This window comes from Arvicola amphibius, chromosome 2 (genome assembly GCF_903992535.2).
Source record: "Arvicola amphibius chromosome 2, mArvAmp1.2, whole genome shotgun sequence".
In the NCBI taxonomy this organism is placed as follows: domain Eukaryota; kingdom Metazoa; phylum Chordata; class Mammalia; order Rodentia; family Cricetidae; genus Arvicola; species Arvicola amphibius.
In genome coordinates, this window is record NC_052048.2 from 176,137,631 (window position 1) to 176,154,935 (window position 17,305).

Below are 17,305 nucleotides of genomic sequence, written 5' to 3' on the forward strand. Positions count from 1 at the left end.
CTTATTGGTGGAGACACGCAAGCCAGACAGTCTGGGCATGGTGGGACTTTGGATGATTTTGCTGGTGGCCTGCTTCCCAGCTTCTCCTAAATGCAATCGACATGAGTTTTTTTTTTTTTTTTCAGGTAGGTGGGTGAACAAATAATTCTTCATAATCTGTCACCTTGCTTTTAGGGTCTCCTCAACAACTTTGCCCACATTTCTCCGCCAGTTGACTCCTCTAGAATGATGGTCTGAGCATAGGAATCCACTTTCGTACTTTCAGATGCTCCCACTGACTGCAGGGCCTTCAGAGTTCAGGCCTTTTCATCTCCCCTGGAAGCAGACTTTGCTTCCACTCCCCAACCCCCTCCCTCCCGCTCTCTGATCCAGCCTTTCAGGGCCTTTCTTCCCTTGGCATCCTGCTCTCTGATTGACTACTGGGTCTCTAGTGCTGGTGTTTCCTGCTAACTCGCGTTTTCCCAAGTACGGTGGGCCTTTTTCCTGTGGAGGGATGATTGCAGTAAGAATCCCAATCTCTTCATGACTTCCTGCATGGCTACTGTTGGAAGTACAGGAGGTGGCATTGGTGAGATACGGTAACTGGTCTAAAAAGGCACTTGAACACTTGATTGTTCAGCATTTTGTGTAAGAAAGTCCACAGTGGAAGAGGAAGAGAGGGGAGCGGAAGGACACACGAACCAAAGGAAAGGGGAAAAAGCAAGCTCAATGTTTCCTGAACAACATGGGACACTTACTAGGGAAAATCCCTCAGCGCCCTGGTGGGAGAGCAGTCAGCCTAAAATGCCCACGGCGACCTGCTGGAGAAAGGTGCAACCACTTGTTCAAAGGACTCCTTTGCACCTTTACCCTCTTGTTCTTCCTTACACAGGTATACGCTCTCCGTGTCAAGGCTAGCCAGGACCAGGGCACAGCCCAGATATGCCTGTGTATTAAAGAGGGAGCCCCGAATTTCTCATTTTTCCAGCACCCAGTGACTAGACCCAGGAGGCCATGTCTGGGCACTGAGGCATAGCTAAGCTGACTGGCTTTCTGAGAGATGAACCCCAACCCATACCTCCTTAGCTAGCCTTGAGCCCCACTCCAAGTGAGGAGAAGAAGCAAAATTAGCATGCTTGGCAGCCCTGGGTTTTCACAAGTAAAGCCCCCTGGAGCTCCCATGAGAAGGGTTAGGGTTAGCAAAGAGGGTGAGTAGGTCAAGATTTGGTTGATATCAGCTGTCGCCTTCTACTAAGAAGGCCTGTTGGAAGTGCAACGTCTCCTCAAGTCGCGTGAGTAGAACACAATGAAGTGGAAATTGGTCTTGGAAGGAACTAAAGAAATGCAGTTTATCATCTGTTAATGAACAAAGGCATCAGGCAGAACTAGAGGAAGCCGAGAAAGAGGCAAGACCCGGAGCAATGAGTGACCTCTGAGTGTAGAATCCCATGGATGCTAGCAGTTTGACATCCCTGCCCAGACAGTCTGCCTTCTGTCTCACCTTGCCTAGCAGGCTGAGGACTGGATGCTTGCAAGAGCGGAGCGTCCTCCTCCTGCAGTTTCAGGGCCATAAGCACAATGACAGAAGGAAACAACATCAAACGGAGGATTCACAATGAAGCTACTGCATGAAACCGCACCTGCCTTCCTCGGGGCTTCTGGTTAGGAGAGATAACTCAATATCCTTAGTGCTCAAACCACTGTTACTTGCAGTCAATTGCATATGCAAATTGGTACAATCTCTAAGGAATGTAACTTGGCAATATATTTCTATTTTGAATGCACATAACTCCTGGCCTGATAATTCTACTTATCAGAATTTCTCCCACAGATATACTCACACAGGGATCAAAGAAGTATATTTAAATATATTAATTACAACGGTACGTATGTAACAATGTGGTTAGGTAGATTATGGTGTATCCATAAAATGGAATACACGCTGACTTTAAAAAGAAAGACTCAGGTCCATGTGCAGGAGAGAGAAATTATATTCCAGATATATTAAAAGAAGGAAGTGAGATGGGTAACGGTTGAAAATGGATGCTAGGAATGTGGAAATGTTTCAGTGCCATTTTTTGTAAATGTATTAGGGAGACTTAAAATTTTCAAAAATATAAAACTTAAAGATGAGAATAAGAGTAATAGCATGAATTAGTATGGGTTTTAAAAGCCCAATTAAAAACTAATTAGTATTAATTTTTAATTAGCATTAGTTTTCAAGAGAAAATATGTAGGGGAACATATATATATATATATATATATATATATATATATATGCACTAGTCTGCCTGTCAATAATCTCGCTACTTCCCTAAACTGAATATGTTCAGCATGTTTTCCTGTTCTCGGTGTCAGTGCATCTCTAAACCACTGCTCGTGGTAGCACTTTCTGACTTCCACATACACACATCTTGATTTTCTCTTTCCCACCCTTATTTCTTCATTTCCTTCAATAAATACCTGTGGGGAATGGGAGTGTAGTTCAGTGGTAGAACACATACTTAGCACCAAGAAACCAATACTTATTAGGAATAAAACAACCAGGTTCAGACAAAGCAATAAAAGACAAATTCTGAGACATTTGGAGACCTATGATGTCCTAGGGGTTTCTATTGCTGCAACGAAACACCATGACCAAAATACAAGTTGGGGAAGGAAGAAAGGGTTTCTTTGGTTTACACTTCCGCATCGCCAAAGGAAGTCAGCACAGGAGGGGAGCTGCTTGCTGGCTTGCTTCCCCTGGCTTGCTCAGCCCACCTCCTTATAAAACACAGGACCACCAGTCCAGAGATGGCACCACCCAGAATGGGCTGGACCCTCCCCCATTGATCATCTACAGTTGGATCTCATGGAGGCATTTCCTCAACTGAGGTTTCTTCCTCTCTAATGTCTCTAACTTGTGTCAAGATGACACATGAAACCAGTCAGTACATATGACATATACTTTCACAATGTTAAAGAATTGCTATTTTTGATAGTGATCTTATGGTTATATAAAAAAACAACAAACAAAGAAAGAAAACAACTTAATTTTGCTGGGCGGTGGCAGTGCACACCTTTAATCCCAGCACTCGAGAGGCAGAAGCAGGTGAATCTTTATGAGTTCAAGACCAGCCTGGAGTGAGTTCCAGGACAGGCTCCAAAGCTCACAGAGAAACCTTGTCTCAAAAAACAAACAAACAAAAATTTATTTTTTAGAAAGCACCCAAGTATTTGGGAGTATAAAAATGTCATGGTGTCTGCAATTTGCTTTAAAATAATTTTGAAAAACTGAAGCTAAAATATGGAAAATAATAATATTACATTTAGGTAATAAGTATAATTCATTATCTTATTTCTTATTTTTCACTATTTTAGAAACTTTCATCTAAAAATATGTGTTAAACCCAGAAGACATGGATTTCTAAATGAAAATCATAGTGCCAGATTTGGGATAATTCCCTGGGTCAGGGAGGCCCCAGAGGTCTCCAAAACAACATTGCTCTTGTCTACCACCAGACTTGATAGTAAGGACCCACTGCTGAACATACCATTTGGTTGCAGAGCACAGAGAAATCAAGCTGGACTTGGCCTGAAAACCTCCTTGCTGGCCAGTTTACATAGTGCTAGAACATTGTTCCCCCCACTTCCTGGTGCTGTGACCCTACGATACAGTTCCTTATGTGGTGACCTCCTCAACCAGAAACTTATTTTCATTGCTATTTCATAGCTGTAATTTTGCTACTGTTCTGAATCGTAAAGTTAATATCTTAGGCGACCCAGAGAGGTCACAGCCCACAGGTTGAGAACCACTGTTCTAGCAGAGGCTATGCAGATTGCTAGGAGAGAAAAGCTATCAATGGTATTTCCCTCTGGTGAGCCCTTTGTGCTATAAACTATCTTGCCAGGCAAGATGTGACCACTGGTGTAAAAATGGCACAAAGGTTATGGGGTAACCAATCACTTCTGGATTGGATCTGAGGTCTACGCCACAGAATGGAGTTGATGCCTGATACTATCAATCTGGTCAAAATCCCACCGTTAGAGAGTGTATAGGCCTTAACAGGGAGCCTGCTACTGTTGTCTTGCTAAATTAGCATGCTGTCAAACTGCCTATACCCAAAGATCATTGCTGCCCTCAACCTTAGCCAGGGAAACCTCCCTCTGAAGCGGTCAACAGTTAATTCAGAGACTCATAACTATTTAAAGTGCTGAGAATGAGCGCTGAGCCCCTGGAGGGATAGCTGTATCTGCTTCCCCTCCCCAGACTCCGGGAACGTTAGAGAAAAGGGGGTGGGAAGAATGTAAGAGCTGGAGTATGAGGAAGAGCACTGTGAAATAGCATCTTCTGGGCATGAGGTGCCCATTGCACCCCTAAGCTTATAGTTACCTGAACAAACCTATACAAGATCAAGACAACAAGATCAGCCAACACTCCAACATTAACTCTTGGGGATGAAAGGGGACAAAGGATGATACGTTGGGAGTATCTTAGAGCTCCAGGAGAGTTGGGATGCATAAGGCCAATATGCGTTGTTTACATATATAGAATTGTCAGAGAATAAATAAAAGATATTCTAGCTTTGTGCTCGGTAGGTACTGAGACCTTTAACTTGTTTATCAAAGTAACCTATCACCTCACAGAACAAGATGTCTTTGGGGAGCGTGACCAAGAAGTCTCAACTGCATTGTGATGGTTGCCCCCAGGACTCATCTTGAATCTGGTTTTCATGGTTCCTTTTACATCATCACCAAAAATATATTTTCCCAAGGTTAATATATATATATGTGTGTGTGTGTGTATACACACATATATATGCATACACACACACACACATACACACACACACACACACACACACACACACCCCTTCCCAAGTGCCTCAAATCTAGAAGAATGCTCATACAGAAGTACACTAACATGACAACTGTGTGGTCCATGGTGACCTGGGATTCACCTCAGCAAATCATTCCTGAGTACCTATATGCTGTTGGCATTATGAAGGTATCAGAACTTCAAGAGAAAATGGCAGAGGCTCCTGTCCTCCGTCCACAATCAAGGAAGCCTCCCCAACAAAGGAAAGCAGGGTCTATGCAGAGCAGGAGGCTCTGCAGTCCAAAGGGATGGACCAGCAGCCAGGCATCCCCATAGAGAGACTGGCAGGAGGGGGGGAAGGGGGGTAGAAGCCAGTGCAGGTGCATGCATATGTAGGTGCGTGTATGCGTGTGTTCGTGCATGTGTGCGTGCGTGCGTGCGTGTATTTTGGAATTTGCAGGTTAGCAAACAATTCCTGTTTTGAAGGTCAAGAGGGAAAGAGCACTACCCCTGAAGGGACTTACACAAGAGAAAATAAATTTTGAAGACCAAATTCAGAACTTTAATTGTAGACACTAAAATTTTAATTTCTTATAATTTCCACATCAGAACAATATATTGTTCTTGTTTGTTTTCTAGCCATTAACTAGGTAAAAGTCATTCCTGTTTCTTGGGTGATATCAAACCAGGTCAGGTCAGGCAAGATTTGGGCTGGTCTATGTCTTCCTACCCAATGTGACTGTCTGGTTTTTCCTGAGGGTGATTGTTTGTTTCCAAAGTTGTTCTCAATTGGGGTGACCTTCATGGGTCTGATCAATTGTTCGCACCTGGGTCCCTGGCCCTCTCTAATCCTTAACAGCTGGGGTCATAAAATGTAAGCCCCCGGACCTGTTTCCTCCTCCTGGGAATCCAAGGATATTCCTGCCCAAATGAAGAAAATATTGATCTGGGGCAGGCTCCTGTCACCTGTCCCCAGTAACTGGTACAGAGCGTTCCTAAAGGCAGAAGTGCTTGGAACAGCGTTCTGTGTCTTCCAAGGGCAGACATCTCACACCTAGAGAGAGAGTGTGTGTCTTTCGGGTACTAAAGAAAGACAACCGTCCAAAGCGTGGTACCTAGCTCCCCCTCTGAGCAGCCAGGTTGGGTATGTAGACTGTCAGAAGAGGCAGCCGGCGGACTCCTTGCTCATTAGCCACCCTGTCCCCAAGCGGACTTCTGTAGTCACCATCCCGGCTGCTCCCCGCGGAGCTGGAAGCGCCATCCCGAGGGACCGATCCTTAAGCCACCGCGGCGCAGGAGCCGCTGGCGCGACCTCGAGGATTGCTGGCTCCTACCAAGAGCCCTCAAACTTGCACTCGAGGGCGCGGCTGAAGTCGTCCCTCGAGGCGCCCACAGCCCAGGCTCGTGCACGAAGCACTAGGCCGCCACCACCACCGTCTCTGCCCGGCGGGGCGGGGCGGGAGTTGGCGCTCGCAGGGACCGGGGCTGGTTCGGCAGTTGCGCAAGTGGCACTAGGGCAGCTATAAGAAGGGGCAGGCAGGCATGGAGCCTTGGAGAAATCCCCGTGCCAGCAGCTGCAAGGTAAGGCCCTGGGCATGATTTCTCCTCTGTCAGTCCTTGGTGCACCACAACACCCCACCTAATTCTGGAACCCAGAGAAACTGAGGCAGAAGGGAGGTAGTGTGGACGGCTTGGTGCTTTACTTTAAAGTAAGTAGCTTTACTAGACAGAGGGAAGGCGGCTGGGAGTCGAATTCCGGACTGGACCGGCCTGTGCCCACAGGGCACCAACCTGTTCTCGCAGAACCAGCCAGAACTCTAGGAGTGTGTTTGGTCTACAGACTTGAGATGGTTAGGAAACTGAGATGAACAGATCCCACATCTGTCAGATGGACAGAGCAAGGCTGGACATGCAAGGACGCAGCATTTCCGGGCTCCTGGAGGCTAGATACAGCCTGCTTTGCTGTAAAAGTTTATTTTCCAGTGAGGGTCTTGACTTGGAAATGGGCCTACCCACTACTAAAACTACTGTGGGTAGAAATACTGTCAGCAAGAACTCACTCCACCTACCCCCACCACCGCAAAATTCACCAGAACTCACTTTATCTGCCCTCAAAGCCATGCAAATTATCTTCCTTGTGGACTGCCTCCAGGCAACAGAACAGCAGATCCTGGGAAAGACCTATAGCCAGCACGATTTTTACTGTTAGGCACTTCTACCCAAGATGGTCAAATGCACATTGCCAGCCTGAAGCTCCAGCGTACCCTTCCTTCAGCTGTCCTTCTCTCTAGGGTTCCTGTGGACTGGATTGTGGGTGTGGCGCTCCTATACTCTTCTATGCCTTACTGGGGAAAATGGTGCCTTAAAAATGGTCAGATACCAGGCTGTCTTGTGTGAATAGCTGTGTGAGAGCGGACAGAGTAACTAAGTCATTGTGGTTAGAAGCATGGTATTCTGGAGAGGGAGACAGAGGGCAGGGACACGGTGGCACCATCCAGGGAGCACAGGCTCTCTGGGTGCCCTTTGCAAAGTGGAAATGGACTTCCAGGGGTGACAGTCATATATATATATATATATATATATAGAGAGAGAGAGAGAGAGAGAGAGAGAGAGAGAGAGTATAGAGCTCTTGATGGGCAGTGGTCAGCTGGGACTGAAGGAGAATTTCCAACCTTTCCCTAATCTGTATGATGTGTGCAACCAAATTTCAAAGGAGGAATATCTAACAGGCAGCTCACTATCCTGGGGGTGAAAAGACCACAGTGATTGTGTATCTTGGTGAGGTATGAAGAGAAGCACACGCGCGCGCGCGCGCGCGCGCACACACACACACACACACACCCAAAGGATTCTTTTTAGTTCTTTTTTTTTCTCAAGCACCCAAGGATGCTGGGCTGAGGGGAACATGTCCACGTAGGCTGAAGGAGCATCCTTCTCATATTCGGTACATCTTATACCCAAAATAACAAACTCTTCTCGGTATCTGGGAGAAATACTTTCCTCTCTCTCTGTTCCAGGAAAAAAAATAATAAAAGAACCAAGGCCAGAGCCAGGGAAGTTGCAATGAATTCTTGTCCGTCAGCCCCAGGCAGATGCCTCTCGTGGCTGAGTGACCCATGTGGGATGCAGAAATGGCCGCCCGAGGACACTCTCCTTTTAGAGCCTCAGTCATTCTTCCAGAGGCACCAGGGAGCCAGGGAGAGAGACAGAGCAGGGTCTTCGGTGACGTGGAATTCCTGTGGGGTATACATGAGCTTTCTAGCCCATGGACACAGCCTTGACATGCTTCCCTGTCCGTACGGTTGCCTCCCAGAAATGCAGAGAGAGGTTAGGTTCTATGGAAAAACAGGATGTCGGGTGCTCAGATACACAAGGCTCCTCTGCGCTTGTTCCCCACGCGACAACAGGCATGCCCTGCCCTCCAGCAAACTACCTGCTCCCATCTCTCCTATTGTCTGTGAGTGCTCTCAATCTATAATCATGTCTGTCCATTCACCTGAACCACAGACTCGGTCCCCAGCTGTGCGCTCACTGTGTGGCACTCAGGAGTACCAGAGCTCTGGCGGGGTGGGGGGGGGAGTCAGCATAGGTCCCCAGACAGTGCTGGGATGGGACAGGCTCCTGGCTGGGTCAGGAGTCACTTGCAATGACAGTCCACAGGAAGCTGAAAGTCATCAGAACTCTATAGGGGCTGGGGACACAGATAATAAACAGAGGCGATCCAAAGTGCTGGGAAAAGAGAAAGGTGGACACCAAAGCATTTTGAGACAGCTGCGTAGGCATTTCTGTGGGGGCAAAAGTAAAGTCTAAGATGGCAACATGTACCTGTAATCTCAGCACTAGGAAGGTAGAGGCAGGAGGTCCAACAGTTTAAGGTCAGTGTGGATAGCATGGTGAGGTCAAGGCCAGTCTGGGCTTTATGAGACTGATTCAGAACAAAGAAAGATACATTTTTTCAGATGGAAGCCTCCTTAATGATAGGTTAACCTGTTCAGCCAATGGAGATCAAGGATGGAGAATACTTTACTTATTCATTCAACAAAAATTGAATAAGCACCTGCTCTGTATCAGGCCCTTGGGAGATGCTGAACCAAGTGCAGGTGTCACTAATGGATTGTGGCACCCTCTTTCCGTGTGGCAGGAGCTCCAGTTCCCCTCCTGACAGTGCTCCAGGGAGCCACTGAAAATTGATCAGAGGTGACGCAGGAGCTGAAATCTATTTGCTTTCCCTGATGGGAATGAAGAGAATATGAGCCCCTCACCCACACTGCGCCTACCAGCAAAGAATGTCAGCATGATTTCTCAAGCAAGGCCTTTGGTTGCAGAGAAGAGAAAATTGTTCCTGCTAGCTTAGTGATTTTCAAATTGCATACAGAGGCCAACATTTGAGGAATGGATTGAAATCTCCAAGAGTGTGTCACCTGCCCCAAGGGCAAATCTCTAAAAACATTTTTTAACAGAGTGTGTGTGTGTGCGTGCGTGCACACACACATGCACGCACGAGAGTGTATGAAAGTCAGAAGACAACTTGCAGGAATCAACTGATTCCTTCTACCGCATGGGTCATCGTGGGAATTGATCTCAGGTCATTATTCTCGGTGGAAAGTGGTTGTACCCTCTGAGACATCTCACCGGCCTTTGTTTGTTTTTCTAGTTTGTGTGTGTGTGAGAGACAGAGAGAGAGAGAGAGAGACAGAGAGAGAGAGAGAGAGAGAGAGGGAGGGAGGGAGGGAGGGAAGGAGGGAGGGAGGGAGGGACACACATGTACCACAGAGAGCATGTGAAGTCTCCGGCATTTAGGTCCCAGGGATAGAACTCAGATCATCAGGCTTGGTAATAACTGTCTTTATCCACTGAGCCATCTTGCCAGCCCAGCAGAAAAGCTTTCTAATAATCTGTACTTCAGTAAGGTAACTCTAGACCATAATTAACTGGACAATTCAAAATAGCTAATATAAAACCATTATTGAGAAGGCAAAGAGATATCTCAGTGGGTAAAGTGTGTGTGTGCTAGTGAACACATGCATTAAATATGTGTAAACATTTTAAAGATTTAGTTTAAAGAAATAAATGTAGTAAAACCCCTCGTTTTGCTACATTTAAGAGAGGAGACAAGAGAGAGGAAGAGAGAGAGAGAGAGAGAGAGAGAGAGAGAGAGAGAGAGGAGGGAGGGAGGGAGGGAGGGAGAGGGGGAGGGAGAGGGAGAAGAGGAGGGAGGGAGGGAGGGAGGGAGGGAGGGAGGAGGAGAGAGAGAGAGAGAGAGAGAGAGAGAGAGAGAGAGAGAGAGAGAGAGAGAGAGAGAGTTTGGTGCCCTCAGAGTCTAGAGGAGTATGGTCTTCCTGGATCTATAATTACCAGAAGCATGTGAACAACTTGGCATGGGTGTTGGGAACTGAACTCTGATCCTCTGGAGTAGCAAGCAGTATGCTCTTTTAACCACTGAGCCATCTCTTCCTCCCCCAGAAAACATTTTTAAAGAAGTCATACTTGCTAGCTAACATTCCCTGTACTCAGTTGCGGTAGCCATCTTTCCTCCCTCCCCACACTCCTCTGAGGTTCTGAGAATTGCTATTCTTCTCTCTGCCTTGAGATCAGCATAATGTCCTCCTATTCTATTCATGTTGCTGTGATGACAGTATTTCATTTATTTTATGGTGAATACTATTTCACTGTGGATACGTACCACATTTTATTTATTCATTCATACCTCAATGGGCACTTAGATTGATTCCATATCTTGGTTATAAATAGGGAAGCAAAATATCTCTTTCATGTACTGGCTTCTTTTCTCTGGGTGCATACCTACCCAGAGAAAAGAGCGGGCTGGGTCCTAAGGTAGCTCTATTTTTAGTTTCTAGAACCATCTCCACACTGTTTTCCATAGGGGCTGTATTCATTGATGGTTTCACTAGCAACGTATGAGCGTTCCCTTTCTCCACACCCCACCCCCAGCATCTGCTATCTTTTGTCTTTTTGACAAAAGTCATTCTGAGGTCCGAGATGATATCTCACTGTGGTTTTGATTTGCATTTCTAAGATGTTTTCATATGCTCCTTAGCCAAATATTATCTGAATTTATTTCACAGTAGCATACCAAAGATTACAAAAAAAAAAAAATCTATAAAGACCTCATGACTCGAGAAGAGAAGAAAGAAGGGAGTGTGTTCTGGGTCTCTTGCTAACCTCTGGTACTGGAGAAGCTATGCTGAGCTCCCTGGAGGCAGCTTAGCCAGCGGATGCGTCCATCACCCAGTGGTCCCCTGATTGCCATTTCCCCATTGCTGCATAGTGGCCAGGCCTGACCTGGGCTCTGCTGCCTTCCAGTCTGGATCTGAAGAAGTGGCCAGCAGGTGTGTCCATCCATCCCCACACATCTTGTCCTGAAGGGTCTGCCCTGTCTCCCGGATGGAAGGAAGGAGAGGGTGCTCACTCTGAGGCTACCATATCTTGGGGGAATTAGGGTGGTCTTGTCTGCAGGGAAGGACACAGTAGGCAGTGGGAGCATAGAACTGCCCTGCAGGGATGTGGTTGGAGAATCATCTAAGGGAAGGTGTGTCCAGGACCCAGATGTGATCAGGAAGAGGAAACTGGCGGGCGATGATGTAGCTCGCAAGTCTCTTGGACCAGTCTTGAGGCTGTTTTCTGAAAACATATGTCACTGCCTGGAGCTGTCTCTGGGCCTCCCCTTTCCGTTCTTTTACCTTTCCTGTGTGCCCCACTGGGGAGTCGCAATCGGGAAGGTGAAATGTGGCAGGGCCTAGATGGCAGGGGAAGGCGGGAGGCCCTCAGAAGAGCCATCAAGTGAGTTGTCCTGAGTGTGAAGCAGAAATAGAGGGTGGGATAGCCTGGTGGGGTAGCCTATCGGTACCCAGCCTGCCCTTCTGCACGGTCCTCCTCTTTCCAGGCTCTACTGCCACGGTCCCCAAGTGAGGGACACAGTGTCCCTCAGCGTTTTAGCTATTCCTCTGCCAGCTCTTAGACTATAACCACTCCCAAGTATTTAAACCACTTCAGAAACTTCTAGAAAGGAAAGGGTTTGTGGCCTCAGCTCCCTGGAACTACACTCATGGCCCCTTTCCCCTAAGCTCCAACCACCCCCCAATTCTAACTGATAGCACAGGTAGTGTCGTAATGGCCTTAGAGTTGACCAAGGCTCTGAATCTATTTAAACATTCCAGCTTCCATTGCAACTAGTAACATACATTCTTACACCAGAAGGACACTGTTTTGCTCTTTAATTTACTAACACTATTTATTTATTTGGGGCTTTTGTTTTCCTGAGACCATGTCTTGCTCTGTAGCCCAAGCTGGCCTAAGATTTACAAGGAACTCTCCTGCCTCAGTCTCACAAATGCTAAAGTCCCAGATATGCATGGGCCACCATAAACAATGCCAAGAGCGGCCACGTGGCACTTCCGCTTCTCTTTAATTGGTCCCATTGGGCTGTGTGACTGCACCTGATGGGAGAAGTTGGCAAGTATAGCGGTTCCTTTTCATGGCCGCACACCTCCCTTAGGACCCAGGAAAGAAAGAAAAATAAAGACACTGGGAGCAACGCATGTTGGTGTGTTTGTTTATGTGTGGGTGTGTGTGTGTTGCATAAGCGTGTTATGTGCTGTTGGGGTCATCGGTTCTCACCATGGCTTTGACCATGGATGGACGTGTGACCACTTCTCTCTGCAGCTCCCCATGTGTGTCCTAGTAGCCTGGCCTCTCATCTTAGGCCTACTTACTCAGCAACGGCATCTCAATTCCACGTTTTCAAAGCATTGCAATTTATTGCCAGAATCCACTGGGGCGTATTATCCATGCCGAGAAAGGGCTTGTAAACCTGTTTGTCCATTCCGATGGTTCGGGGTGGTCATTATGTGAAAATAGCTATGCTGTGGCCATAGTTAATCTGGTAGTAAATTTTGTAAGGAAGGAGGATGTCATCAACACATAAATCTTAGAAATGAATGCCGCACACTCTTGTGCTGTAGGGGAAAAGCCACAAGCACCAGGTACACCATCAGGATGCCTGTGGGCCAAGTGCCTGACTCAGAGTCAGCTGCAGGTGTTGTTGCCCAGAGTGTTTCAAGCTCTGCGCAGTAATTACAATAATTTTTAAGTAGCTGGCATTTACTCCCTCAACCCTGAGCCAGACACAAGCCAAGATAGGCAGGGATATTGAAAACTAATCTCATTTAGCCTTTGGAGCCAGCGCCAATGTTAGCTCCATTTTACTGGTAGGATCAGGTATTTTGGGACATTAACTATCCTGCCCAGAGACACATAGAAACAAACAAACAAACACAACAAAAACAGAGCCTGCCATTAAAGCCGGGGGCCTAAGTATCATACTTGGTTCCTTCATTGAGATTTCAGGGAACTAAATGGAAGATCAGCTGACAGCCCCACTAATCTGTGGAGAATACAGTCTATGACTTCCGGGGGATACCTGAAACTTGTGAGAAGGCTGAGCCACTTATAGCCAATTATTCTTCCTACGCCTCGGAGCACAGACCCATAGAACGCAAATTCTTGAATGTTTATGCATCCTTTGGTCCCAGTTCTTGCTTCAGGGTCATTATTAAATTAAATAAAGGTTAACAGGAATACACTGTGATTCCATGACGGTTGATCTGATAACTGAGCAGCTATGTATACAGTGTGCATTCCCTGGATGAGGGTGCCTCACATCCCAGGAGGCACAGGAGGAGACAGTACAAGACTTCATAAGACTGCTCAGCATGGCACAATTAAAGGGCGATGAATTATTCATTTCTGGAATTTTCTATTTAATATTTTTGGGTCACAGATGACCGAGGACAACTAGAACCTTGGACAGGGAAGTTGCAGATGGGGGCGGGGGGTGCTGTATTTCAATCTGTCCTTCACACATCCCAGCCTGCCATTTATCTTTTTGACTTTGGAAAAGTTGGCTCATCTTTCCGAGCCTCATTTGTTTTCTCTTCTGTAAAGCTCAGATTAAAAAGAGCGTACCTTTAAGCAAGCACTATAAATAATATATAAGCAGCGTGCTCATTTTTGCTGTACTGCCAGAAGGTGAGTTATACTAATATTACCACCGACGGATGGCAGTGCATTACCCGTCCCCACCAAGACCCAGATGAGGAAGGGCACAAACAGGGAAAGGCAGTTTTTCTACTATCTCTACACTCGGCATCCTAATACTTACGGATATCGTTATTATTCCAGCTCATACACACACCCTTAGCATGGATCACTGGCTACAGACTTGCAGACATTTAACTTTATTACCGTTTTGCCTCATGCATCTATCTCATCAAGTCTGTGTTTCTTAATCAAGAATCTGCATAGTGTTAATTTAAAAGCCCGTGGTTCCATGGCTGAGATTTCCAGCATCCTAAGTAGACGTGCTGTGTTCTCGCCTTCCTCTGCACCGTTACGTTTCTGGTCTCTTGGACACATGTGGCAGCCGTACTCCATTCTCCCAGCCCCTTCTCAGTCTTCAACACCAGCCAAGGCGACCTCCTCTGGGCTCCTGCAATGTCTCACACTTGTCTCCCTGCACTGACACAGCCTACAGCTGGTCTGTCCCTCCGTCACACAGATGCCTGGAGTGTAGGAAGCCTCTTCCATCCTTGGTGCACTGTCTGATGGAGAAATGCTGCTAAGAGTCAGGTTCCCACTGGGAGAGAAAGGAACTTACAAGTCAGTAATGAAGGTCAGTCGTATGGGACAGCAACAGGCTATGAGGGAAGAGCCAGGCCGCACGGAGTCTCTAATAATGGAGGAGTGAGAGGAGCACTTCCCAACTCCTCCAGCTTCCTCACGTGCCTTAGCTAAGGAGCTTCACGAAAGCTCGGAGACAGGCAGAGTCTAGGGAGAGACGTGGAGTTTTGAGTGGTTAGGTGACACGCCTTAAAGTTGGGCAGTGAGCAAACGGTTACATTCAACCCAGATCTTAAGAGTTGGTTTCCCTTGAAACATGCAATGAAGCTCCCATCATCATCACATCTATCTGCCAAATACCGCCCTATAATCTATAGGGTGCACCGCTGTGGTTTTGTTGACCTGTCAATAACCTCCCCAAGGGGATGCATTTCATTAATCTAGCTTCCATAATGAACTGTCTTTGACATTGAGAAGATGGGAGCTGGCTAGGGAAGAAAGCAACTCTTATCCCACAACTTCTGACAGCAGGCAGGCAACAGGGCAGGTGGATGGATTTACACGGGGCTCTTGAAAAGCATCATTTCTTCTGTTTGCAGGACCAGGAAGATCCCAGGAAGGAAAATGTGCTGGAGACCCCTGTGCCAGTTCCTCTGGCTTTGGTCCTATCTTTCCTATGTTCAAGCTGTGCCTATCCAGAAAGTCCAGGATGACACCAAAACCCTCATCAAGACGATTGTCACCAGGATCAATGACATTTCACACACGGTACGGAAACTCTGGAGGACAAAGGAGAAGTGGGGCTGGAACCAGAGAACACTTTCTGGGTGCCAGGCACATCCTGGAAGCTAAGAATTTATAAGCCTAGGGTGTCCATTCATTCTGGTAATGGCTGTTGACCCCTCTGGAATCCAGAGTTGGGTGATTCTAATTCTAAATCCAGCACCTAGACAGCTAGCTCACTGTGGTTCTAATTCTCAGCCACTTTAAGGGATTTGACTCTGTCATATACTCCCATGAAGAAATTATAGATTCTGTGATATCATACGGCTACTCAGTTCATTTTCACTTTGCCACAGAAAACCCTGCCCTCAGTGGCTAGCTGAGCCCGTAAGGCTCACATTGGGGAGACCCATGCTCCCCCTGCTCTATAGACCACTACCTCCCGGTCCCCTCAGCCTTTGGTTTCTGTTTCGTTCTCCTTCCTTCCTGAAACTCCTTCCTGGAATCCTAGTATGCAGGACCGCAGGAAACTCTAAAGGTTCCGGTGTTGCACTGACAGGCGGCTGGACTCCCAGTGTCTCCACTTCTACACAGCAGGGTCATTAGGGCTCTAACAATTTTAGCTACAGCTCTCCTGCCTGTTGCTCACCCTCCTTTCAAAGTCACACAGAAGAGTGATCTTCATCATCTTTCAAAAGTAGTCATTAGGGCCACACATGGGAGACCCAACTACTGAAATGTGGGCAGCAATGAGAGATGGCCACTGGGGTGGGAAGAGCCTTCCCTGGAAACCAGAGTCACTGGAGTGGGGGAGGGGTATGACTTTGCTCCCAAGGAGGGAGAACAACACAAGAATCTGACCGGGAGGGAAGAGATCCGGAGTGGGGATAGAGAGCCATGGCTGGTTCCTCACACTGTCCTTTGAAGAAAGGAATTAGTTAGGAGTAATGGGAGGGGTGGCTGGGAATGAGCAGAAGTCTGAGAGACCAACTCTGTGGCTCAACAGTCAGCGGAGAACAGGAGATAAGGGCCCAGACCAGGAAGGTGAAGAAGAAAGGAGGCAGTCCAGGCTCTCAGACGGGATGGAGGGCTTTGGAGATGGATTCCCCTGCCATTTGCTCAGTATCTGCTCTTCCTTTCCTCCCGCACAGCAGTCGGTATCCGCCAAGCAGAGGGTCACTGGTTTGGACTTCATTCCTGGGCTCCACCCCATTCTGAGTTTGTCCACGATGGACCAGACTCTCGCGGTCTACCAGCAGATCCTCACCAGTCTGCCTTCCCGAAATGTGGTGCAAATATCCAATGACCTGGAGAACCTCCGAGACCTCCTCCATCTGCTGGCCTCCTCCAAGAGCTGCTCCCTGCCTCAGACCGCTGACACGCAGAAGCCAGAGAGCCTGGACGGCGTCCTGACAGCTTCACTCTACTCCACAGAGGTGGTGGCTCTGAGCAGGCTGCAGGGCTCTCTGCAGGACATTCTGCGACAGTTGGACCTTAGCCCTGAATGCTGAGGTTTCAAGGATCATGCTGAGGGGAGAAACCTTGACTTCCAGGTATCTTGGGGAGAAGACAGCCATGTGTACACATCCCACACCCATGTGTACACATCCCACACCCAGGACTCTGTCCATCTCTCTCACTCCTCTAGGCCACCCTTCCAACGGCATGACTCCACAACGCTTGACTAAAGATACACACACACGATTCCACGAGCACTAGGAGGGGCCAGTCTGCAGAGGTGACTCTCGTTCAGTTCTTCAGCAAGCATAGATAAGAACCGTCCCGCCCCCTCCCCTGTACCTGCTTCACTGTGGCCCAGGGGACAAGAGGAAGGGGTGGGTGGAGCCTTTGGATTGTCTCGGAGTCTCTGGGGAGCACCATGAAGGCTGCATCCACACACAGCTGGAAACTCCCAAGCAGCACACGTTGGAAGCATTTATTTATTTATTCTGCATTTTTCTTTGGATGGATTTGAAGCAAAGAGTTGGCTTTTTCAGGCTTTGGGGTCAGTCAGGGCTAGGGAGGATCCTGGGGTGCTGTTTTCAACCCCATTGATGGGTCTGCCTGAGGCAAACCTATTTTGAGAGACTGGAAGGTTGGGCTCTCCTGAACAAGAGCCAGCTGAGGTAGCTCTCAAGTCTGTCCTCTGGTGACTGGTTTTGTTTC

The 17,305-nt window shown here is 47.5% G+C and overlaps 1 protein-coding gene across 1 annotated transcript; it reads left to right on the forward strand.

The window, feature by feature from the left end:
- Nucleotides 1-15,040: 15,040 nt before the first annotated feature.
- Nucleotides 15,041-16,650, forward strand: LOC119808481 (leptin). The gene is made up of 2 exons (XM_038321033.1): nucleotides 15,041-15,184; nucleotides 16,291-16,650. The coding sequence occupies exons 1-2, from the start codon at nucleotides 15,041-15,043 to the stop codon at nucleotides 16,648-16,650; spliced, it is 504 nt and encodes a 167-aa protein (XP_038176961.1).
- Nucleotides 16,651-17,305: the final 655 nt, after the last annotated feature.